General features: G+C 33.6%; 1 protein-coding gene across 4 annotated transcripts in view; it reads left to right on the top strand.

Moving 5' to 3' along the window:
* The window catches only part of For (cGMP-dependent protein kinase for), a 158,858-nt gene that overhangs the window by 83,832 nt on the left and 48,127 nt on the right, over positions 1 to 26,899 (top strand). The window contains exons 1-2 of one of the 4 annotated variants that reach the window (XM_078176489.1): positions 17,535 to 19,157; positions 21,713 to 22,206. The exons of 2 other annotated variants lie outside the window; for them this stretch is intronic. In XM_078176489.1, coding sequence (XP_078032615.1) covers positions 21,759 to 22,206 — 448 coding nt within the window. In that variant the 5' untranslated portion in view covers positions 17,535 to 19,157; positions 21,713 to 21,758. Of the gene's footprint in view, positions 1 to 17,534; positions 19,158 to 21,712; positions 22,207 to 26,899 lie in introns of those variants that run through there. One more of the 4 variants, XM_078176488.1, reaches the window with a different exon arrangement.

Below are 26,899 nucleotides of genomic sequence, written 5' to 3' on the forward strand. Positions count from 1 at the left end.
GTAGGTTAGCCCTCGGCGCGTGGCTGTTCCATTACCCACCGCGCGAAGCATGTTAAACAGCTCTGAATTGTATGATTCCAAATTGAGACTAGTTACAACCATAATCACGCGCTCGCATTTTACCGCATTTTCGTAACTTCCCCACTACCTCTCGGACGTTAGAGACTATTAACCCTTTGCGCTCGAGGCCACTGCCACTGGAAATCTGAAATAAATCTTCTATATTTTATAAAATTTTATATTTCACTTCATTTAATTTCGCAATTGTTTTGTACGACGTATGCGTAGTTTTTATGGGCTAAACAGTATGTAAATGGAGACAGTCTGAAAAAATCCATACTATAGTTTATTGATCCGAAAAATCAGAATTTCTTGAAGACAGACATCTATGAATTAAACTCGCGTTGAGAAAAGTGAACTGAAACAAATGGGGCACATTTTGATTAAATCAATAGCTTTTGAAAAAAGATATGCAGTTTTATATACTCGCTTAAAAATCCGACATTTCATAGGCACCAACCTAATAAAATACAAAGAAATTACAATAGATATTAACATACAATATGAGAAAATGGAGGTATGCAATTTGTAATGAAGATAATTTCGTACGATTTATGTTACATTAAGCTTATCACTGTAAGTTCGTTAACCTTAAAATGTAAATAAATAAGGAGTTTCTAAACTAGCTGATAAAAAGATAACAATGCCGCTATAAATACGAAGCACAATTTTCATTACAAGGTGACATACAAATGTACTTAACCAGGAAGGAATAATGTCATCGTTCTGTTAGAGAAAAACAATTTCCTCGGAACGATTATGATTACTCATTCCGTGGTCGGCATAAGTGCTGCTATCTATTGTTTATTTATGAAGAAATCTACTATATTGAGTTATCGACCGAAAAATCCTATGATAAAGATGTGATTGCATTGTGGAACTAACTTTCAAAGAAAAGAGTACTTTTACATTGATTAATTTTTTAAGGCACTTATTTGCCAGACTATTTAGTTTGAAAATCATGTGCTATTATTTTTAACAGTCGGTTTTTAACTAATGCGGTAGCCATTCGTTGTACTCATTTACTTATGCAGGTTAACTAATAAAAAAAAATAAAATTACATTCGATTCTGTGATACGTAAAGCATTACTTACATCATTGTTAATATAGGGTAGTGGAACCAATTACTGTTCGGTGACCATTTACTGTGTCTTTGGCTTGTTTTTAAGCATAGTGAAGGTTATATTTATCGAATGAGACATATTACATTTTCTCATTCTTTATTTCGTTTATTTTGGAATAAAAATATTTAATATGCCTTATTCGATAAATATAAAGTTAGTGCCCGGAAATGAACCAAAAACACAACAAGTGGTCACCCCACAGTAATCGGCTCCACTACCCTATATCTTAAAATATATCTTAAAATTTATAATACCTGATCAGAAAAAATTCTGCTAGTCTAATAAGATACAGTTATAAAAATAATACGAAAACTAAATACCTATTCTATTATACTTATCGATGTTAGTCAGTGCTAAGAGGGTTAACTGTTTAGCAACCTAATGACGAGTATATGCGACGAAATCAGTTGTCGAGGGTTTCGCGCAGTTGGCCTACGTAAGCAAAGTGCCGTTTAAACAAGTACAAAGGGGAGATTAATTCTCATACGGATCACGCGAATCCGGGAACTGCATTTCGCGGAAGATTTTCGACTCGCGCGGCGTGGAAGGGCGTGTAACAACGGCGCGGCGGAACATTCGCACGAAACAATGGCCGACCTTCGTGGACGGACGGTGAACAGGGTACAATTAGGCGCGGCGACCGAGATTAAAACCCATTGCAATTCTGCCACTCAGAGCTCCTTTGGTCGAGACGATTTTCCGCCCATGCGCTCAATGTATCCATTAAAGTCTGACTAACTGCACCATTTATAACTGGAACGCATAGAAAAGTGTGCGGTCACGTGCGGCCACGTGCGGTTACATCTGAACAACTAGGTTGACCGACGGACGGCCGCTTTGAAAATGGTGCAGCTTAACTGCTACGAATTGATATCAAATTTGAGAAACGTTCAGTCTTTCGATTGGATCAATTTGTACATTAGTGATTGGACTGCGGGCGATTATGCATAATGGATATGTAAATTGCAAATGGCATTTATGCGCGGAAAATGTGCAAAGTAATTGTACGATATTAAGTATATACTATGTTAAATATTAAGTACCAAGAAAGATTTTGTAATTGTTCGAATATATTAAATTTCCCATTATGGTATATTATATGCATTTTAATTTCTAATTTTGATGGCGATAGAGGATGATTGTTGGTTTAATTTATATACCGAAGATGACTGTTTTATATTATATGATGTCATCAGCGCACATTTTATTGTTATTAATTCACCGTGATTTTCGATCACACCTAACAGTTTTATTGCATGTTTGACTATATGATTATAATTATATTCATCAATAATGAAATTGGGATCCTCTTAGATCCAGCTTTTCATTAATGAAATCTCACATTTCTGAACTTCTGGCATAAAAAAATGTTTTATTACCACTTCAATAATTTTAAAATGTGGTTTGCTATGGCATATATTCGGAATTATACATACTGATACACAATAAATGCGTTCTTTCAATAAGTTTAATTCGAAAGTTTATATCACTGATATACAGTTTGGCAAATAATTGCATGGTTCAATTCAAACGTAACAGTCATTGTATTGTAGGGCAAGATTCATTTGATAAGCACGCGCAATTTTGTTTAGCACGTGAGAACGTGACAATGAGTCTAATGTCACAGGGTAATCGATCAGCTGATCGATAAGATCGTACACAATGGATGAAACAATTATATAGATCACTATTGTGCGACGTAAAACAATGCAGAATGATAATCGAGTCGACAAACTGACGTTGATGAGTGTCTAAGATAAACTAGGCAAGTGTTGCAATGATCGAGATAAGCAAGGTTAGACAAAATTTTATTCGGATGACGGATGAAAGATAAATGCTAACGAATAAAATTGTATTACATATTAACGAATAAATATTCGGTCGAAAATTTATTCGACTACGATTTTATTCGACACTATCGATTCATTCGAATAAAATTCTATACAAATAAGATTTGATTTATCCAGAAATTCATACAGAAAGTAATTTTATGTAGGATAATATATTTCATATAGAAATAATTTAAATCAATTGATTTAAATAAATTGATAGAATATAAAATGTTCTTCCATAGTGTATAGATTTATTTTTTCTTATCTATTTACTTTTTCGATTTATGTGAAAACAAATTTTTCAAATACATTATTCGAATAAAATATTCGATTAAAATGCTCTTAAATGCTCTAATGCCTCTGGAAATAAATGGCAATCGGTCGTTGCAAAATTGAGAAAGTATTGGAGCTTCATTACGTAGTGCAAGTAGGAAGGTGATCATCATTAGCAAATCTTGATGCAATTTGCTCTATTATGCAACACAATACACACTAAAAATGACAGATCTGCGAAAAATTAAAGTTACAAAACAGAACTCGTGGCACATTAACCACGTTCCCTGCGGTTTTCACCAATATATCACACTTCTTCGTGTATAGTTATGAAATTAACGTGAAACAAACTCTCTAAACAACTCGAACAATTTTCCGACGAACCGTGACACTCAATTTTTAATAAATGGTGTAATTATGATGATATTTAAATTTCATTATAATAATTTGATGACACATTAATCCATCTTAGATTAAGTCATACTATTAAAAATAACTTTACTTAGTAATTAATCCGAATAATTAATACTGTTTTCGATCGCTTTTTTTAATCATAACCATTTTTGTTATTCAACAATACGCCAACTGTGCTCTATACAGGAAACGCTCGAAACGATTATCTTTAATTTGAATACTAGCCTAATCGTCGATTCGTAAGCTTTCATAAGGCACGTGCAGCCTGTAAGATTACTTCATTTGCAACTTTTTTGGTAGTTTTCAGAGTGCTAGACAAATTTTTATTTAATAATGCAATACATATAGCGAAACAATTACCTGAAAGTAATTCGCAAGAATTTCTTTCCATTTTAATTGTTCTTATTTTTTGTGACTCAAATTGCGAATTGGCGTGTAAGATAAAAATTGTCTACAGTGATTACATGATATAAAAGTTACATAGACGATTGTTTTATTTCTTGATCTCATTAATGGGTTGAAAATAATGCAATAGCATTTCTGAAATTCTTGAATGTTTTTACGGTCTTATGTTTGAGCTGTTTGAAGCAAAAATAGTATAAGTAAATTTTTTCTGGGTTAATTTGATATTACTAAATTATATTTAATTTAACCTTTATCCGACGTATGTCCCATGTGACATTATTCATTAAGTCTGAATATCTAACGTCCGACAAGGCTTAACCCTTAAATGCATGATGATGTATATTTACATCAGTGTTTTCTTCCGTACATAATTTCATAATTTTTTTTTTTTTAATTTTTTTTTTTTTTAAAATATACTTTTTGGAAAAAAAATTTTTTTTTCTTTATTTTTCCCTTAATCTATATTTAAGTAACTACTTGTTTCAATTTATTGTATTTAAAAAGGAAAAATCATGCATTTAAGGGTTAATATTTTATTCGATTTTCTTTTATAATTATAAGTTAAAGCTTGATAATGCCCTGCATATAAGAGTTGCAACAATTTCGTATTCTATTGCATTATACAAAATTTTAATTATTCGATCATTAACCAGAAATTAATGTTTTTAATTTACACCATCTTAGCTTTCAACGATTCATTTGGTCTAACCATTTTTGTCACACATGCACAAAATCAGTAGTCTACTTGCAATATTTCGATGATTTAAACATTTTTCGTGAGTGGATCAACGTTAGTATCATTATTATTATTATTATTATTATTATTATTATTATCTCACTTGAGTTACATGAAGATTTCATTTCGAAAGAATTTGCTTTTCACAATTTATCAGGCATGTCTTTCCGTAGGTGTTAGGTATTTAAATTGGCAGCGTGTTTCTTCACGCCAACTTGTTTCACGTCCGCATATTATTATTTGCAGTAATGTTTCTTTTACGATAAGGCAAGGTAATCTGGTAGTTATAAAATGTTGTACCACATCATTATCACTGTTACTTGATGTATAAATTCTAACCAGTTCTTGGCCAAACCTGACTACTGTAGACGACACTTGTGCTCCATAATCGACACATTTACCTATACAGAAATACACACAGTTCACTTACAATTGCATTAACAATAATAATATTTTGACGGTAAGAACACCATTTCTATTGTAATGATATGCCACTTTTATTAACATAGAGATGCGATGTATATTATAATAGAATATGTTATACACTAATATTATAATATATAATACCCTATAATACTATAATAATATAAAAGTAATAATGATAGTATAGTATTATATTATACTATTATACTTAATAATAATGTAATAGTAGATACTACTAATCATGTATATTATAAAAATTTTAAGACAATATATATGTACATTAATTCAGAACTTTTAATCCTAGTATTATTTATGTTTTATATTTCATCTATTTTATATCTACCTTTCTACAAAATTTTATTCACGATATAATGTCTTAATTCTATGGCTGAATTATACATTTGTAATTATAAATGAGAAATAATTGTAAGATTAAACCAATTTATTTTACATAAATTGTATATACAATATTTTACTAAATATACATTTGTCTTTTTATAACGTGAATATAATCAGTTTTAAAGCATTTTATTGTAATGAATATATTGTACCAAATATATATTTATAATTTTAAATCGTAAAAAATTGAACAAATTTATATTTCATAAAATATACGTGTTTAACTATAAAGCATTAATTATGTCTTACAAACGTCTTCGAATGATATTAACTTTTAATTTTGAAAAATGCGTTATTTTAAAAAATGTACAGGAAGGTGTACAAAATATTTTTTTAGCAATCCTCATAATTCGTAACATGCTTGGAAACTAATTTTTAATTCGATTCGAACGCTACTCGGACGTTGAATAAAAAATGTACGACAGGTTTTTCAAAAATAGGGGAATTTGCGAATGGAGCTTATACTGTAATCCCACGAACCAGCCCGACCAACGCATGATTCATGAATATTCTTTTCACCCGAACCGAATGATTCAGGCTGCGCGTTTTCAACCGAAAACCGGTTCCCTTGTCGGTAGTTATAAATATAATGTTGCTGAAAATAAGCTACATTCCCCTGCATTGATAAGTAATACGGAACGCACTAAAAGAAAACCCAGACTAAACATCGCCAGGCGATCTGAGAAGAATATTATCTTATATTTACCGAATTCCACAGGCTTTTATTTCGTTTATTCCGACAATTTTTACGTATTATTCCGTAAACTTTATAACATTTATACGTCGACTTCCAGGAAATTGAAAGGCAGCATGTATATGCATTTATTTGCATTCCAACACTTCAGCGGATGTCGCGATTAATGCTTGAAACACAAAAATAAGAAACTGTTAGATAGCTGTGTATTAATTCAGTTTATACATCTCGAGCTATATCTAAGATTGTTTACTAAACATTGGGGAGTGTTTAGTTTAATTGTTGTCAGAAAGATAACACGTGGAAGATTACACTATACATGACCCCATCGAGAGAACCACAGTTTTACACTTTCAATTTTTTAATTCCGCCAAGTTTAGGGTGGCCGCATTTTCTAAAAATGTGGAATATTATTTTAGATTTATATCCTTCATTTTTACTTTTTCAAATTTTTGAATATTTCATCGCCACAAAAAAGATCGTGTTGGTTTGAAACAATTGCAAAATAAATAGTGGAGAAATCAATTTTCTCAACTACAATTCTTTTTTTAAATACTTTTGTATATCTACTATAACCAACTAAACAGCTCATTTTCAACGGTTTGGTAGTTCAATAATTACAATTTAATTTAAAAAAGTTTATTTTGCATGCTTGCAAAACTAATGTTTTACAATATTAAAAAATCCTTCAAAATTTGTTATATATAGTTAAAGACTATGACACTCCAAAAAGTATCCAATGTCGCGTGTAAAATTCCTATAATGACTCAGAAATAAATTAATTTCATTTGCAACAATAAATAACATTTTATTCACGAACTACTCCTAAATAACTTATTCAAAAATAAGGCAATAGTAAATAGCGAGTCGCGAGTAAAATCATTTGAATAATTATCGAGATGAAGAGTTATTCGAGTAGCGCTCAACTCTGCGCGCAACAATGTAAATGCGTTCGCCGCGTGAACAATAATTTCGCAATAGCCGGGCAAGAATTCGCATTTAAATGTTGAGCTCGAGCCGGTGTGCCGGCGCGGCACGATCGTATCGTCTGGAAATTTCACAAATTCGCGTTTCATTTCCCGGAATTCCCTTTTACTTCCGGTGACGGCGCGTTTTATACGGTGGCCGCGCAACGGCCGTGCGCTACTACAATTAAATCTGTGCGTACTGAATCATGCGTGTTTTGTAATCGAACGAAATTTAACGTGCGCCCGAGCACTGTTAAACCAACTGTGTAAACGCGTCGCGTTCGAATCATCCTGTCGCGTAACGATTGCGCAAATCGTTGCGAATGCGAACCTTCTGACCAGGAAACGAACGTTTGTTGCGACGAGAGAGGTGATGCGGAAATAAGGAGACCGATGTAGCGGATTTTTGATGCATTTTTCGGCAAAAATGCAACCGAAGGCAGTGCAAATATCGGAAGATTTTAAGACATTGTTACATTATTTCCAACTCTATTCTACTGAACTATTGAGTCTATTGTTCCATTTTAGTTGAATCCAAAAGATATTTCATTTACCCGAACTTCGTTATTTACGGATTCACGGATTCACTTTGTCATTTCATGACTTTGTTCGGTATCATTTCTTTTATTTTAATGCGTTTTATTTGTACAATCTGTCTAATGGCATTATTACTTATATTAGTATTATATTTATTATGTTATATTATAATATTAATATATATTATTTTGTAATAAACTACCGAAACTATATAGGTTACTATATTATATAATATTAATTTAATAGGTAACTAAAAGTTACTCGTAATGGGGAAATAAGGAATTCCTGAGATCTTTTGAAGTAACTTTTTCCTTTACAACAATTTTCTCCGAGGCATAGTTAAGCAGTTATTAACGAAAAACACTGACCAATACAAAATCGAGCAAATAGAACCTAGTTGCGCTGATTGGCTCGGCTACCCTGCGCCAGCTAAGGTCGTCTCTCATTGGTCACAGTTTTATGACAGCAACTCATAAACACAGATTGAATTGTCGCAAAGGAAAAAGTTACTTTAAATGGCTTCGGATACCTCACATTTTCAAATTGTAAGTAACTATTGGGACACCCTGTGTACAATGCAATGTGAATTCGTATTAAAGTACTGTTCGGGTCATTATAAGCTAAAATACTCGTGTAACTAATACTTATGTTTATAATAAGTCTAAAGGAATTAAAATCGCTCTCGTCCAGCTCGTAAATACATCCGTTGCAAGCATAAGACAAATTACTGGTCAGTAATGATTTCTTACAACATGCTTGATGTATTCATGTATAATGAAAATTCTAATTTTGCACAAAAATAGACAATGATTCGACGTTGCACAGTAGACGAAATTTTATAAGGAATACTGATGTATAATGTCGTCGTCTTCTAGATTGAATAAACATTGTCACTTTGCTTACGGACGTGATTTATGATTATGGTAAAAAATGTAAAAATATTTCCATATTATTATCATTTCGTTAAAATTATTATCAGGAAAAATACATTCCTATTTAACTTACATTTAATACAGTTTTTTTTTTATTTGCTTCTTTGCATGAAGATCCACAGGCTTTCTGTTCATTATACATTATGTATATGTATTGTATGCATACGCTCTTATACAATTACTTCATACAAATGCCTACTAATATACATATCAAAGCATTTCTAATTTTTTTAATTACTAATTTCAATAAAATATTCAATGTGCACATAAATTACTGAAATTTACAAAACGCATTCTTTAAATTTTCATTACAGGCTCAAATGAAAAAGTTAAAAAACGTATGTTATTTTATTGTTTTCCTTTTTTTGTTATTTCAAGTAATAGCAAAATTCCCAAAAAAATTATACTGATTGCACAATAAATTGGTCTCTTGAACGTTTGAAAAAGAGATTCAAATCGTTTAGTTCGGTTTTAAAAATATTGTACCGTTTTAAAAGGTGTCCGAATACATACTTCCTTTAGCCATTGCGCATTAATGTGCCGTTATGGCGTCGACTAAATGAAACCGAAGAAATTACACTTACGTCGAAGTACACATCATTTCTTTCATTGTACGCATCGCGTTGCATCATCGTGAGCGCGCATATGGCGAGATCGAAAATTTGATTTCGTATTTACGTCAGAAGTTGCTTTGGCAAGCAAATGTCTATTTGTATTCCGAGTTGTGTTATTGACGTTATGGGACACGTGATACTTACTCAATGCTTTCAACATTCTTTTATGTGAATGCGTTAGTGTCCATGTTACGGTAAAAACAACTGTAACGATTCACGTCACTTCGGAATCGACGAAAACATAACCGTTCCTATCAAACTGAACTGATTTGTCTCTGTACATATTGTCCTACATACATTATCTGATATATTGTCTCCGCATACATTGTCTCATCTATTGTCTCTACATACAACTTCTTAGTTGGTGCATTTGTCAATCTCGACATAACAATAATATTATTATTAAACTCCGTATTATCATTCATTTATGGAATTTGCGAATTCTTAGAATGCCATTAACAAAGTGTAACAGCAGTTTCATTTTCGTTTTACAGTGAATAATTGTTTAGTTGACAAAGCAAACTTCTCGTTGATGCTATTTTTGTAAATAATCTGTGAAAATTAGAAAAAGCATAGAGATCCACAGATCTTTATTCATTCATATGCACAACAATGTTGTCTGGGTTAACTGCAAGATAAAAAAGCTGCACACACATTACGTTCTTCCTCTAATTATGTTATTGAGATCACAACAGTACAATGATATTTTCAAATTCTTTAAATGTTTTTACTGTTTCGTGGTTGCTCTACTCACTTTTATCATTCTCAATCTAGTTATTACTATACAGAGCAGAGTCACGTAAATGTAAAGGTCGAATGATCTTTAAGGTATGCTTTTCATGGAAAATGATTAAACATACTCTCGAAGATGGCAAATGATGTAAAGAGGATTATATGTTTACAAGATTATCTAATATAGAGTTATGTCATTCAAATAGCGACTCAACCTGTGATATGTGGTCGTTTTCATTATAAATATTCTATAAACATTATATAAATATTATATAATTCATTCGTTATCATATGAATTGCGATATTGTACATATATTATACAATAATTATAATTATGTATTTCGTTTTGTATAAAGATCCGCATTCTAATAATTATATTTACAATGTTACATTTATATAGTATATACAACACTATGTATTAATTATAATTATAATATGATATTATGATATATAATTATACTAATAATATTAGTTAATTGCAATATTAATTTTATAATGAAAAACTTTATATTTAAAATCCATTTTACATACATAATATTACATAACAATCAGAAATATCAAATGTTAAATTCTTCTAATACCTTCTCAATTTTCTATTTTACTTATAAATTTTTGTATTAGAAGCTTAAAATACGTAAAAAGCGTTGTTTTACGAGATACATAAAATTTTGCCCGAAGTAACAAATTCCTATAAAAATGATCACAGTTCAGCTATAAAAATTTCATATAATCTTGTAACAATCTGAATTTATTAGAAACAATCTGTACATATGAAACTACTCGCAATTTTATTTTCAACTTCCGCAGTGTTCGTCTAGGACCATATTATATAACCTCTCAATTTTACGAACCGAACTTATGTAATCGAAATTCGAAGAGAAAAAATATTTCCTCCGCGAAAGGTTGTATTGAACGTAAAAACCGGGAATAAAAATAGCACACGTCCACCGAAACTTTCGTTTTATTCCGTTGCATACATAAGCAACGAGATGCAAATTGCACAGACTCGTTAAATCGTCAGCCAGTTAATTACAGTCCATTATTTCATTAACGTTCGTTGTAATAACATAGACGACATATTAAAACGCGATGTAACGATCCGGAAACGGAGGATCGACAAACGTTAAATAGCAATTATGCGTCAATTTTTTTTTACGGAGCATCAAGGAAATGAGATATAGTCTCAGCGTGATCGATGTTGTTCTTTTTTTTTTTTAAATTTTAGCTTGTCAGAAAACATCATCCTAATTACAGTTTCTATAATTAACGAGTGACACTAGTATCGTAAGTTCGTATTATAAGACGTTAACGAACTTCTAACGAAATGAAAATTCTAGCATTACCGTTAATTAACAGTCTACGCATAAATACGAGTCAAGCATTTATGCGATATCTCATTTGAATTTGAACAAAAGCTTTTTATGTTTAATGATGTTCGTGTCGGCTTGTCGGGACTACTTTTTCCTTAATCTGCAATTCGCTTGGAAAGTTACTGGTCTAGAGAAGGTAAAAACATTTTTAAAAAGTGATCAATTTAATGGCGAGTGTTATGTTCTTCGGTAAAATGATTTAACTGCGAAATGAGGATCACTGGCCTTTCTCTCGGAAGTTCGCGAACCGTAATAGCATAGCAATTAACGCATCGGTTCGATATTAACGTGCTCTGCGTGTCTGATGTTCTATTAATTTTTCAAACGCTCAATTTGTTGCGATGTCGCATCACCGATTCTATAAAAGTTCTAATATCAAAGCTAATTAAAAATGTGAAAATTACAAACATTAATTTGATCAAAATTTGAAATTTCCACGATTATACATGTTATCCAATTATAGTACGTATTGTTTGTATTGCAGTATTGTTTTATTTCGTGCATACGATAAACAGAAAATTAGAAAATGATAAAGACATGAAATATAAATTAAAAAGTTATGAGAAAGTGAAATTGTATTTTCGTTGAAACAATGCATATCTTTATCCGATGATTTCACAGAAACGACGAGATAAATGTTTTCTGAATAAATAAAAGACCTTGCCCTTATATTTGTCAAATGGAAAGAAAGACAACTCATTTTGCATAAAGATCTGCCATCTCATTAGTAACAAATGGAGTACGCGCAATGAAACATGCGTGAAAGAAAGCTGATAAAACTCATATTAACGATATTAACGTAAAAAAACGTAAGATTTGTTTTCAATAGGAATTGTGCTATAAATGGGCGCACGATCAAGGCAATAATGCGAGAATAAAAGCAGCGAGGCATCTTATCGTTGGCAATTAATTAAAAGCGGAGATGAAACGAGAGTGTAAAGCTAACGAGGTTACGGCGCATCGCATTAAATATTACCAATGTCTTATTTCCCCTGATATAGGAAACTCGGTCATTTCCGTAATCACGTACACATTTGCACGTAAATGTATACCATACAGGAAAGTCGTGTTTTGATCTCGTTAATATTTTTCCATAATCACGCGCGTATCATAAGCCAGAGTTTGTACAACTAATGATCGAGTAATTTGTAATAAACACGAACAGTTTACAGCTTTCGTAAATTGCACGAGATACAATTTTGACCATTCACTTTATCAAAGTGTAACACTATTTATTTTCGATTATTCTTTATACGAATTAATCTCAACGTACCTCGAAGTTTGTTGAACGTCATTGTTTAACATTATGGTGACAATATAGTTATGCAACGCACTGTAATATTTTTATAATAATTATTGTAATTAGAGTGCGGATCTTTATGTATTGATAGTGTTTATATATTGTTTAAACACAAGAAAACATGTATGTATATTTTCAGATATTAATTTAATTTTTTAACAAAAAAGAGCCAAACGAACGTTTAATTCTTCTATAAAAATTCATCGCAATAATAATAATAATAGAATAACAGTAATATTCATTCTAATCTTTATAGAATAGTCTATAAGAAGTAAAAATTGTTTAAAGATTCGCAGTGTTAGTTAAAGATTTAAACATTTAAAACAATAAGCGTACACCATGACCGATTCAAAATTTCACCCCGGACATTTGGAAACCGTGCAATGTTCTTCAAAATGTCGGATCAAACGTCGCCGGAAAAACGACGAACGGTTGTAACAATTCCGTAACACGTGAACAGGGTAACGGGACAACATAAATAATACAAAATGGGAAAGATACCGACGCGTCGATCGAAAAGAATGAAAAACGACTCCCGCGATTGTCCCACTTCGGTTTGTGCTGCTGGGCAGCGCTGGTCAGACGCTCGCCGAGCATTATGTATCTCCCGATCTGGCCTACCATAATTGCGGTGTATTATTTCGCTATGATTTGGAGCAGACAAACGAGTAAATTAAGAGAAAGGATAGCCGCCTATCAGCGCGAGTATCTCGTGAACGAGTTTCAAGTGCAACGCGATAATTGATTTCAATAATCGCCGAGTCTTTCGCTTTCGCGATTTCTTTTTGGATCTCGACCAAGCTTTTTATCCGTGAATAACAACGTGACTGTGTTTGCACGATTCTACCAGAATTAGAAACGCTTGTAACCGGTACTCGAGTGAACGAATAATTTGCTATATGTCCTCGTGATTTATAGCAGTCGTATTATCGTGTATTATTTCATATTTTTTTGTTTCATATAATAAAATTTATATAATAAAAAGATATTAATATAAATTTAAAAAATCGGCTATTAATATAACGCTGCTCCGTGAAAACTTATATTTATGTCGAGTCTGTGCTATAATTTTGAACAATATTGATATTTATCATTTAACTGATTGATTATATTATGTAACATGCGATATGCTTTTATTGTGGCTTCTGCTTTTTAACAAATATGTAAATTAAGGAGTGTGCAAGAATGTTTAGAGAGAATGTAGCTTGAGGTATTGATACTTATTTCGCAGATTGACACCGAACAACTGTATATTTAAAATAATCTCTAATTATATACTTGTTATCAAAATCTTATCGTCAATTTTGAGAATATCAAATATTTTTACAAAGTGTTTTTGTTCAAATTTCACTGATTTTCCCCCGCTAGACGTGCGAGTCCGGTTCGATGCGTGACTTTCAGATAGCGTGTTAATTGAATATTCATAGAGCATTGTTATTTGGTTTAAATCAATGCAAATCCAATATTAAGTAATTACCAGAATATGTTTACAATCACTTATGACAAGGGGACGCAAAAAGAGGTCTACATGCGTGATGAAACTTTAACGACAATTCAAGTTTGCAGCCGTAAAACGTAGAACTCATGCGGCACGAATCATTTACGCAATAAGTCTCTAATATTCACGGACATCATGTTCAATCTGTCACGCAAGACCGTGTGTTCGATATGTGTGTATACGTGGAAATTAATGTACCAGTAAAAACCATATACGAATCGAAAGTTGCAGCCGAAAGACTATTACAGCATCCACGTAATAATAGATCTAATTTTCTTCATTTCCGATTACGGCACCGCATCGTCGAAAAATCTGTGTAAATAAATCATCAGCATCCTCGAACTCGTTTTATATTTTACCGTTCGCAGTCATCTTGTTTTAAATCGCTATACTGGAATTTAGATTCGTTCTGCAATTTTCGGTAAATTGTGTGTGCATTTTCTTTTTTTTTAAAGGATTGAAGGATTACTCTACTGTCATTGTGAAAATAATATATACATCTTCTTTAACTGTTGAAGTCGATTATTAGAATTATAAAATTGATTAACTATCGCGATTGATATTGACATTTTTTTACTATCGTGAATAGAAAAAATTGTTTCCTTTAATTGCTTACGATATCTTTAATTTTCTCGATCACAAAAATTATAAAAATGTTTTCATTAATATTGAGGTTTTACTCAATAGCTACTATGTTGTTGTATTCAGTTATGTGCAGAATTACAATTTAATTACTGAAGCAATTATCCTTACATTGTAATTACTTTATATTATAATTTTATCACATTGTAATTCGCAACGCAGATTTCTATTCAATTGAATTACAATGTAATTCGTTACTGTAACTGGAGTACAATTACAAAATACTAAATAACTAAATTACACTACGATGTAATTGAATTAAAAGTATGGATTAAGAAATAATAAATGATAACAGAAGAAAGAAGTACGCAGAAGGGACAAAACATGAAAAATGTATCTTACTTTTTTATAGTTCTGAGCTGTTGTTTAAAGAACTGTATTTCAATCCCATTCTACTTCAATTACATTGCATTTCACTTGCATTGTACTTGAATTATACTCGCGATTAAAATAATTGACAATTGAATTACAAAGTGGTAATTGAAATACAATGTCTTTAAATTGCGAAATTAGATTATTTATTACTACAACTAACATTGTATGCGTTAATTGCATGAAATCGATGTTGCAATAATGGAAAATTACAAATCATAGATCATCAAAAGATTGAGTTAATCTGTATGCCTCGTGTCGTCTTAATTCATCGCTATATTTAAACGATCTCAAGATCTCCATAATAAGCAGCAATAAACCATAGGATACCCATAAACCAGCACACAAAGGACAAACCTGGTATTTAAAAAAGGAAACCAAAAAGGCTCTTCGAATGTTTCCGCGAGTAGTGTACTACGTTCTCTCTTTCTCGTAACTACAAAACCAGCCAAAAGTTTGCAGCTTTTATAAATTACAATTAATACAGTAATTACTGAAATATTCAATATTTGAGATTGCATAAAAAAGCATTATTTTTTCTAAAAATGGATAAATTTTGTTCAATTAAAGCTAAATAAAAACGAAAGAAAACTAATTTGTTACTGTTTTGCAATTAGAGAGTCATTAAAATAAAATACTTCATTACACATAAATTCGACGATAATTTAAATTGTAACAATAATTTAGTAATGATTAGACCTCGAATTTTATGCATTTATGAAAAACTCAAATAGCTGTAATTTAAAATAGTAGATACATAGTGAGAATGTAAAAATGTTAATGTATCATTTTTAATCTATTTAAAGTTAATAAAGAAAGAAAGAACTCCTTATTCAGTTCATATTTCTTGGAATTGATAAATATAATTTTTATTCTGTAAAAGAGTCGGCAGTTTAATAAGAACAATAAATATTATAACATAATTTAATACAACATTATTAATAATCAAAATAAACCTTCTTAAGGACTGAATGGATACGTCATGGTAGAAATAGATATACGATATGCATATTTTTAGATCCACGATGAGCCAGAGTAGTGTGACATCACTGAATTAATTTAACAACTATTACAGAAAAAGTCAACAAATCAGTTCTGGAAATATAAAATATAAACAATTTTAACATATAAAATTTGCGTCTTTTGACGCCGCTTGATAACAATAACGTCAAAGAATGTTCAAGTCGTTTGGTCCAGTTCTAAAAACATTATAACGTTTTAAAAGGTGTCCGAACATTAATCGGAGTCACTGTACGTGGGAGTGGTTGCCGCCGGTCCTGTTGAAGATCGGTTGAGAGCCGCTGTCCTTTCTCTCGACGGCGGCGGGCATAGTGGGGGATCGGCAGTCAGCGGGGAAGGGAGTTTCTCGTGCACGGTCTTTGCGGGCGTACTTTTCACCAGTCGCGGACGCTGTCAGTGAGCGTCAGTCTCGAAGGAGTGGTCCTGGTAGTGTCCTCGTTCGCGCGACGCCAGGATCCCCAGGCATTGTCCTTTGTGAGAGGATCGGTGTCCCTTCGAACCTCGCGGTCTCCGGCGGAACGCAGCCGAGTTGCCGGCTCGACCGACATCGGATAACGGAAGCGCGGGCGCCGATCGTTCGCGCTAGTGAAAACGGAACCCCGGTTTCTCGTTGTTCCGCGGCTGGATTTCATTGCGCAACCGGTCGATCGATCTATCGATCTTATTATTCCAACCTTTGTTAACCGGCCGGGCCACTCTTGGGAAACCTAAGTTCGCTGTGACCGCGCACGGCCGACTTGAGTAGTTCCTGCTGTACCAGCGCCGGCACGGGTCGCGCTCGATCGAAGATCGAGAGATCTGTCGGGGGAACGTGTTGACAATGCGATATTCTTTGCCCACGGATTTTTAAGATATCGGATACCGTCGACACTGGAAACCTCGTTCGGAATGAAACGATGATTTCATGCGTAATGGCAACCACGAAGTCCCGTTCGAACCAAGGATCACGATTTACACCGCAGAGGATCTAAATATAGGTACTATAACGTTTATTGTTCTCACGGCGGGCTGAAATCGACCCGACGCTGCGAAAAGAAATCGTTTCTCTTTCTTACACAAGACAGAATCTGTCGAAAGAATCACGGAAAATTCTGTTCGATCTGACAGACCGATTTTTCTTTTATTTAAAGAATCAACGGATGACGGTTTACATTGCAGTGCTTTTTTCGCTTTCCTCGAAAAGTAAGAGCGATGCAGCCAAAAGGATCCCTGGAGATTATGCTCGCATTGTGAGACTGATCCTTGTTTTGTCTAGAGATTCGTCGAATCACAATTTACGGATTTAAAAATACGTGTGCCGTTCTTTACCGAGCTCACAGGTGGTTGGAATTGTACCGGCTCGAAAACACCGTTTCGCTCGTTTCGCATGAGAAGCAAGAAAGATCACTGGGAATTGTGCTCGAATCGATTGCTATTTTTTTATAGATCGATGGAATAACAACTTTATCACTTAAGCCACTTAAGAACAGAGTTTGCATCCATTTTAAGGAGAACGAGGACAGAATCCACGAAAAGGATCACTGAAAATCTTGTTCTAATTCAAGGACCGATTCGTTAAAAATCGACAGGACGACGTTGTACACGGTGGAACTAGAAACAAATACATACTCCATAGCATCTTAGAATCAACTTTATAATTTCAGACAGTTTCTGCATCATTTTGAACGAACAAGATACAAGATCCATCGTAGAGATAACAGAAACTCCCGTGGAAAATTGAGAGACTGATTTCCGTTTGATCCAGAAGAGTTGGCTGAATCACGATTTCCAGAGAAACTAAAAATACGTAATCCATCGTGTATTGTGCTCGCAGCTTCCTGGAATTAGCTCGACTTAATTAAGAAGCACGCGGATACGTCACCAAGTGTTCAAAAATTGTAACTCGGAATTCCTCGTTGCGCTAATTGCATTCTGAACTCGAACTTAGCTTTCGAAGAGAATAACCAAGAAGAGGACGTTCAGTCAATACATTATACAGATCATTGAACCGACTGATTAAGAAAATTAACGAAGCAATACTTTAAGAAGATTGTCGAACTAATTGGTTAAGAACGGTTATTCTAATTGGTTAAGAAATTGGCCGACGTTCGTATTTAAAATAAAAGATTGACTCCAGTTGCGACAATTGAAGAAGAAGAATCGAAGACAAGGTAGAACCAATAAGATAAAAGTATCGTTGAACCAATACTTGATCGTCGATTTGAGTTAGAAAGATCGCAGAAATGGGCATTTAAACAGAGAGCCTAACTTCCATGTGGTCGTTGTCGCGAAAATCGACTCGCTAAGCGGAAAAAGAGTTGTCAATCGTCGAGTGACCCGGGGACCGGCGTGGCAGATCCGTGAATCCACAAGTCGTGGATCGGGACATCAGGATCTCCGAGTGATTCACTGGCGGAACGCGGTCTCGATATAATAAACCGAGCGGTCTCGTCGCGCAGACGGAAGCGATCCGGGCGGGAGAAGAGTGTCCATCGATCTTCTGGCTGGATGACTGCCAGATCCGCGGCGGGTTCTCGAATTTCCCGTTCCCACGGTAAATCTTAGCCGGTTAGGTCCGCGCGGTAGGAAGTTAGCATGTCCGCGGGCCGGCCGATACCGGCGAGCGTGACTCGGTGCACCGGTGATAATTAATAAGCGTCCGGTGTAATTTATGTTCGCGAGTGAAAAGCGCAAAAACCGGCAGAAAGTGGGCAGCGCGCGGTGAATCATGCCCAAGGTCGGGCCGTTCGATGAAAGTCAGCTGGCTATTGTCCCTGAGCAACAATCTCCGGCAGTGCCCGACTGTTAGAAGTGTGTACCGCGGAGTGTAGGGTAAGGGTCCCAAGTTCCTCTCGACACGTCAAAGATCATTATTCCTTCATCTGCCATCTTTAATCACTGATTTGCCACTTCACGGCAGAGACCATAAGCGGTGTAACTAGACTGCGGATAAAACTTATTTAAGTGGATTGTAAGTACGACAAGGGGTTAATGTCATTTTAGTTTTGTATTTGATTTAGCCATATTTGACAGAAATGCATAAAATCCTCGGCCTAGTGGTAAACAAAACGAGAAGAAAGTTGAAGAATAACTATGAAATTTTACTGAAAATGATTTTCGATGAACTTAATAAATGGCGGAAATAGATTTTGGTTATCAATAATCATTACAGATGACGGAAATTCTTTCTTTTGTTACTAAGAATAATTATCGTTGACGAGGATATCAACTCGTTACAGGTAACGAGATAACGTTTTTTAGTTACTAGTAACTATAATTGTTAATATAAATTGTGTAGGTGTTACGTGAACTAGTAAAAAGATTAAGATAATTGAAGACAATGTAAAATTGCTAACTATAATGAACGTTATTACAGAAAGAAATAGATTCTTAACTTACTCCTCTTTCTTACAGTAAATGCAGAAAATGTTTATTTTACACGAAAATCGGCAATAAGTATTATAGATATCGAAAATTGTTTTTAATTACAAGCAATAATTGTCGACGTAGGAATATAGAAAAACAGAAATATCGTCATAGAAAAATTGAAATTGTCGATTTCAATTGCAAGAAATATATTATAATATATAAGTTAAATGCAAAAGCATTTCCTCTTCCAATAATTGCAACATATTGAAAGTAATAGCAATATTTTTAAATTTAAGTAGCAATATTTTTAAATTCACGTAACGTCTTCGTAGTTTTGTATTTGATCTACTCATTTTTCTTATAAATGCGTAAAATTTACAATCTAATTATTGCCGTTGTTAAAATATGTATTTCTATGTCAGATTATGTTTAACATACTTGCAAAGTATTAGGAAAATTTCTGGTTACAAACTTCTCTTGTAAGAAGTAAATATGTTTACATTACGTTCTTCTGTAAATTGCCCACTTCTAGAGAGAGTTATGGGTTAGATTAGATTGTATCATATATACTTTACAATCGAAATTCCAAGAATCAGAAGTAACCAAAATATAATTCTGATCGTCAATAATCGTTATTCATAGCACCATATACATACGTAGTGGTCGTAAAAACTGTTTTCACCAATTGTAATGATTATCTGGAACAAATTAACATTCTCGTCGTCGATACTCATTCTTTGTAAAAGAGAAACAATTTTCGATAACTATAATGGTCATTTATAACTAGAAACTATTTTCGTCATTTATAATGGATATTGATAACAACAACAACTCGTAAAAGTTAATTTTTTCGAGTTGTTACATTTTACAAAATTTCCTTTAGATTTCGATGATTGCTATTTTTCATGTAAATAAAAGTCAATTTTCTATCATTAATTTTCTCTTATTGAATTTGTGATATACATGTTATTTTTGGTCTCTGCTTCTGAGGATATTTTAAACTGTTTGAAAAGTCACGTGCCTTTTACCTTTTATGGAAAGCTAGAATATTCTATATATTTTATAAAGTTTCAAATGTAACTTCATTTATTTATTTTCACCTACTTAAAAATGATTTCATTCATTTGTAATTTCTTATTTTGGAAGATCAAAAATGTTGTTTAGAACAATTTAATTAAAGAGTATACATTCTCAGCTGTAATGTACGCTGACGATGAATTAATGGATTACTTAGATGGTTTTAAGCTATTGAAGTAAAAGTACCTATTATGAAACACCACTTAATTATTTTCCCCTTCTTGCGAGAGTAGTGCAAATAATACGCTAAAAAATAGTTAGAGCATATGAAAGTGAATGTAAATCTTCTAACTACATTTTTGAACATTGTATTTTATAAATACGCTTACAAAATACTGATATACAATAATCAGCTATAAGAACCTACTGTTCCATATTGCGTACTTAAATTTTCTTATTGTCCCCATCTATGGAACATATATAAAACACAACCTAACACAACTGTTATACATGAAGGAATATTTTTAATAATAAGTTCGTTCAAATTAGAAAACTGTAGACTAGAATAATTAACAGAAAAATACCGAAACTGGGGACACATGAAAAGCATCTTACACTCAACAGACAGTTTGCAATTAATAAGCTAGTTCCAAGCTAGGGTGAATGAATATGAAACAAGGTGACACGCAAAGGAAACAGTGTTTCATAATAAGTACATGCTCGTTTTGCATTCATGTTAAATAAATCTTTAAATTATCATTACGTTATCTAAAAACATGAATCTACAAAACAGTAGTGCAGAAATCCAAAAATAATACTTTTCAATTATAATAAAATCAATGATAATCATATACCTCTGAAAATCGTTTCATAATAGGTACTTAAACTTGAGATACCATCAAATATTAAATTCAAATTTAGTCGTTCATAACTCTTCGTCATATCATTGCGATTATCGTTAAAACAAGGGACAATGTCGGTAATTGGGATCTTTACCCTAGTTCAGACGGTTAGTAGATCGAAGGTGTTGGCGATCGATTCGGAGGTATGAAGGTGAGGAGTTACCCTGGTCGCGCGGTCCTGGAGGACCCAGAACTCTTAATAGACCCTGACGCCACCAGAGGAAGAGCCATGGAGCTGCTTTACGAAGCCAGCTGGCGCGAGTGCGGTGTCAATTGGACCGGAAATAGCAGGAATAAGGTTACCAGAGAACAGGAGGAGAGGTACCGGCAGCCCTACGCGGAGGTGATCTCTCAATTGGAGGGTGTGCTGGAGGGCGGCAGGGTGAGCTCGTCGATCGGAAGAGAGGACTCCGAGTCCAGGCGATCGAGCAGCTCGAACACTACGGACAGCGAGTCCGAGGTGAATCAGAGTGGCAACAATCAAGGTGGATTCCTTATACCGAGGCCGAGGCTGATCGTGCCGGTTCACACCTACGCCAGGAGACGACGGACCGGCGCACCACCGCCTGTCAGGAGGCGACAGATACGCGAAGGTACCACACGCATTCTTTTTAGCAGAATCGATCGCGCGGAACGTTGACGTAATCGCGAGAGAAATTGTACGCTGGATGAGATTTTTAGGTGGGTTGGTCTGGGGAATATTGACGTGTTTTACCGGCGTTCGAGGCCGAACGTACTAATTTTACTTGATGACGTTTTTAGAATTGGTAGAAATTGTCTTAATGCTCCAGGCTGTAAAATAACAAAAATTTTTGTTAGATGCGAGAGAATAAATCATTTATTATTGTATTGGGTTGGCAACTAAGTTATTGCGGATCTTAAACACGTTGAAGCCGGCGAAATTTTAAAAAATTAAATAATTACATTAAGCTTATAATTTTGAATTGTTATGTTTTTACTATTGAATGTCTGTTTATAATGTTGAGATAAAATGACATAATACATATGTGTTAAACAAATTATTATTATACATGTATATTTGATGATTAATTGTCGTACATGTATATTAGACACTTTATTATTATACATGTATATACATTTGATAATGTACTATTATATATATAAATATATTAGACAATGTATTGTTATACGTGCATATTAGATAATTAATTTCAGTACGTGTACATTAGAAAATATATTATTCGATACATGAGTAAAACTAATATTTAGCCAGGTTTCGAAATTCATTTCTATTATAATCTATTGAACAAATTCTAATAAATTTTTATTTTTTAGTTTCGTTTTCGTTCAATTTTACCTTCGTGTCGTAGGAAATGTTAGAGTTGATATTTGACACGCAACGTGTTAATTATCAAACATTTAATCTTCTTATTGCTATGTAACATCATACTCTTCTACCGAACGTTTAATCTTGTATATACATACAAAGAAATCATGAGACTCCTAGAGGAGCAAGCAAATCCAACCTTCGATTTCTCAATAGTGTTAGGGCAAGAGGTTTGACAGCTAACCATTCTGCTAAGATAAGAAATATCAAATGTCACATAATCTACTATTCTACAAGGTCAGGAGAGTAAAACTGAAGTATACATGGAGTGATCTAAAATTGACACGTCGGCTTAGAAAATAAATCTTCCATTCTAATCTTCTATGTGCTAAGTGTATTTTACAACATCTATTATCGACTTCAAACGAAAAATTGTCTTGTAAACTATACACTTAGCCCTTTCTTGAAGTTTATATTATCTTTACTTTGTAGTGATAATTCATACTAATAGCAACTACCTTAAGACAATGTAATTGGAGTAGAATGTAATTGAAACACTCTTCTTCATATTACAGCCAAGAACTTTGAAGAAGTGAGATACATTTCTCTCGTATATTCAATTTATCCTATTATTACCTACTAATTTAATATGTCTTTAATTCATAAGTCAATTGGATTACATAATAATTCATAATCTTAATCCAGACATGTCGCGATCCGTAATTTCAATTCAGCTACAATGTGATCCGTAATGAACATAATTTAATTGCTTAGTAATTGACCTCCAGTTGTCACTAATTGCCTACTAATTTATTATCTCTTTAATTCGTAATTTCAATTACATTATAATTCGTAATCTTAATTCAACCACGTCGTGATTCAATTACATTGTAATTCGTAATAAACGTAATTTAATTGCTCAGTATTTTGTAATTGACCTTCAATTACTATTACGAATTACATTGTAATTGAATTGAATGGAAACCTGAATTACGAATTCGACGTGATCGAATTACAATGTGGTTGATTTGCAACATCAAATTTTTCAATTGCTTTGTAATTATAATTTCTCGAGTAATACAACTGCAATTTTTTATAACTCTATCATCAACGAACTTCCTCATTCTCATTTTTCCACGTACATATTATGTTACTAAAATATTCATCCGAGAGATACTTCGCTGCACAGTTCATAAAACTGTTTGCTCGTATACCCGAACAGACCCATTGGCGTATCGAACATTCGACAACATTTTTATAGTCGTGCCAACCACCGCGGCCCGTATAATTTACGTAAGTTCCCATTTTCAGCGCATCGATAATTCATGATCGTCGGTCCCCGGTGTCAAAGTAGACCTTCTTGAATGGATTCGTAGAATTCATTCCACATTCCGAATGGGATCGATGGTGCATCGACGCATTAATTTCTAGCGTACCATCCGCCGCATGTTTATTTTTTATCGTTCGAGCCGGGCGATCGATGCTTAAAGTCCCGGTTCGATCTCTGATCCATATTTTCTATTGCCAGATCACATTAACAAAGCAAACAGAAGAAAAATTAATCGATCGAACAATTTTCAATAAATTATATAGAGTTACTACGTTGCACTTTTCATCTTAATAAAATTAATTTCTCCTGCATCGATGATCAAATTTATTTAGTTAAAATAGATATGATATGCATAAAGTATTATAAGAAAATAAATTGTTCGTTTCTTCCATTAAATACCGGTAACAGAGGAATTCTCTTTTGTATAGAATAGTATTAATCAAGAAAATTGTTTTCTTAAACATTTGAGAACTATTTCAAAACTGTGTTATTGCAAAGAAGATTTATGCAATTTGTATGAATAAAAAGATAGTACTGATAAAATTAATACCAAATTACTTTCTTTTGTTACACTATGTCATTCATGAATACGTCTATTCCATTGAACACAACCAATCGATAAATGGTACAAAATGCGCTTCTTAACATGTTCACGCCGGCGCGGCCCACCGGTGGCCCGCACTAAACTGTCCCATCGGGCGGCGCGGCCCACCGGTGACCCGCACTAAACTGCCCTATCACCTTTCTAATTATACTTACTGTCGGAAATTTGTGGTCAGGATGAAAAAACGGCACGAGTTACAATACTTGCACAATAAGATCTCACTGTACTGCAGAGCAACAAACAACGCGTATGCAGGTCTGAACAGGCAATAACTACGCGCCGCCAGATGAAGCGCGATATTAATTTCAGCGCCGCCTCATAGCAAAACAAATGAAAATCGGCCCCGGCGTGAACGTGTTAAACAAATTAAAACCAAAGCAAGTAAACATAGCAGAAACTCATTAACACTACGTGTTCTTATAGTGAAAGAACCGATCTTTCGAATGTTTCAAACCAGAATTAGATAGCCTAGTTTTTTTGCTATATTGTCCGAAACAAGTGCTCCATTCGTGGCAGTTCTCCTCTAATTATAAAATAAAAAAGATCAAAATCCATCATTTCGTCAAATCTGGAAGTTGTAGTATTAAACTTCAAAAATTGATTTTTGTTGATGCGAATCCGCTGCGAAGTGTGCGCTTGCGATCCCATTAAATCGTTTATCTCCGATTGCAACGGTTCGCCAGTCGCGGCTGTTTAATATGCAAAAGTATGTATTTACCTAAATAGAATAATCTTGGCTGGAATTGACTCCCGGCTGGCTCGGTCTCAACTTGTTTATTTTTCTCAAGGTTTTCCGCAGCGCCGCGCGAAACGCGTCGTATCGCCTGTATACATAGTTAACGACACGGATCTTGCGTAGATTCAATATCTGTCCCAGTCCCGGCTGATACGGTTCGATGTACGTTTCAACGAAACGTTCCAACCACGTGTGCGTCTCATTTCTTTTTTATTTTATCAGCCCTATCTCGAGTCATTCATTCAAACACACTCCGAGACGAAACGATATAGTTTAAAACGACACGCTTTAAAATTGACGCAATTTTGATTTATTTAAGAGAGTAAATAAATATAACATCATTTAAGAGAATAAACAAATATAACTTTATTTAAGAAAATAAATATAACCAAGATTTTTCTATATAAACTTGGAAAATACCACTGTAGACATACACAAATGAAATAGAGTATAACTTCGCTAGAGAAAAGAATTATATTTGAAAAAAATGAATACAGATTAATTATAGAATAAATTATAAAAAATTTCTTATGAAAATTGCCAACTTTGACTGTCGACAACTCCGTGAAAGATTATCGTAGGATGATGATCCATTTTTTAAATTAAAGCTTGTAATCTCTGTTTTAAGACAATTTTCTTGGATTTTATATTTGTTGTACCCTTTACCATTATAACCCCTTAAATATAAGACCATGTTAGTCATATAAAAAATTGTCAAGTTCGACGAAGTGCACAAATTTTCTAAAAGATTTTCGAATATTCCGTTTACGGCCGAGTGAAGATCGATCCTTCTCCTTTAATTAAAAAAGGAAAAAACTTGACTGTAATTTTTTTTTGCAAAGTTACAAGACTTCGAAGTAACCCTAGCATCGACATCTGGCATCGTAACTTCGCAGTCGAAAGAAAACTACTTTGTTCCTAGAAGCACGTAATACCGTTTCCTTACCCTTTTTCATATCTCTGCCATTTACGTCCGATGGAACTTCAGCCGTTATTGCGCTATCGTTGAATGCAACGTAACAAAAACATTAAATTCTTCCATGTGAAGTAGCGTACATTACGCGTTGCTGCGTTCCCGCGAGAAAGTCGACATCGTGCCGGAGTTACGTTGCAGCGATATGTTTCCATTATTCGCGATTGTGGATGCGTATAAAGAAACTTTTCCTGGATAATAATCGCCGGACGTGCGGCTCGATTTTTGCTTTTATCATTAGATTGGCTACAGGAACTGGCTTCTTGGGTATCGAGCTCAGATTATGATCGGTTGATACACTGAATTATGCTTCCGCCAAGGAAATTGATTTAAGATGATATCGATACTATGTATA

Source organism: Augochlora pura, chromosome 3, assembly GCF_028453695.1.
Source record: "Augochlora pura isolate Apur16 chromosome 3, APUR_v2.2.1, whole genome shotgun sequence".
Classification (NCBI taxonomy): Eukaryota; Metazoa; Arthropoda; class Insecta; order Hymenoptera; family Halictidae; genus Augochlora; species Augochlora pura.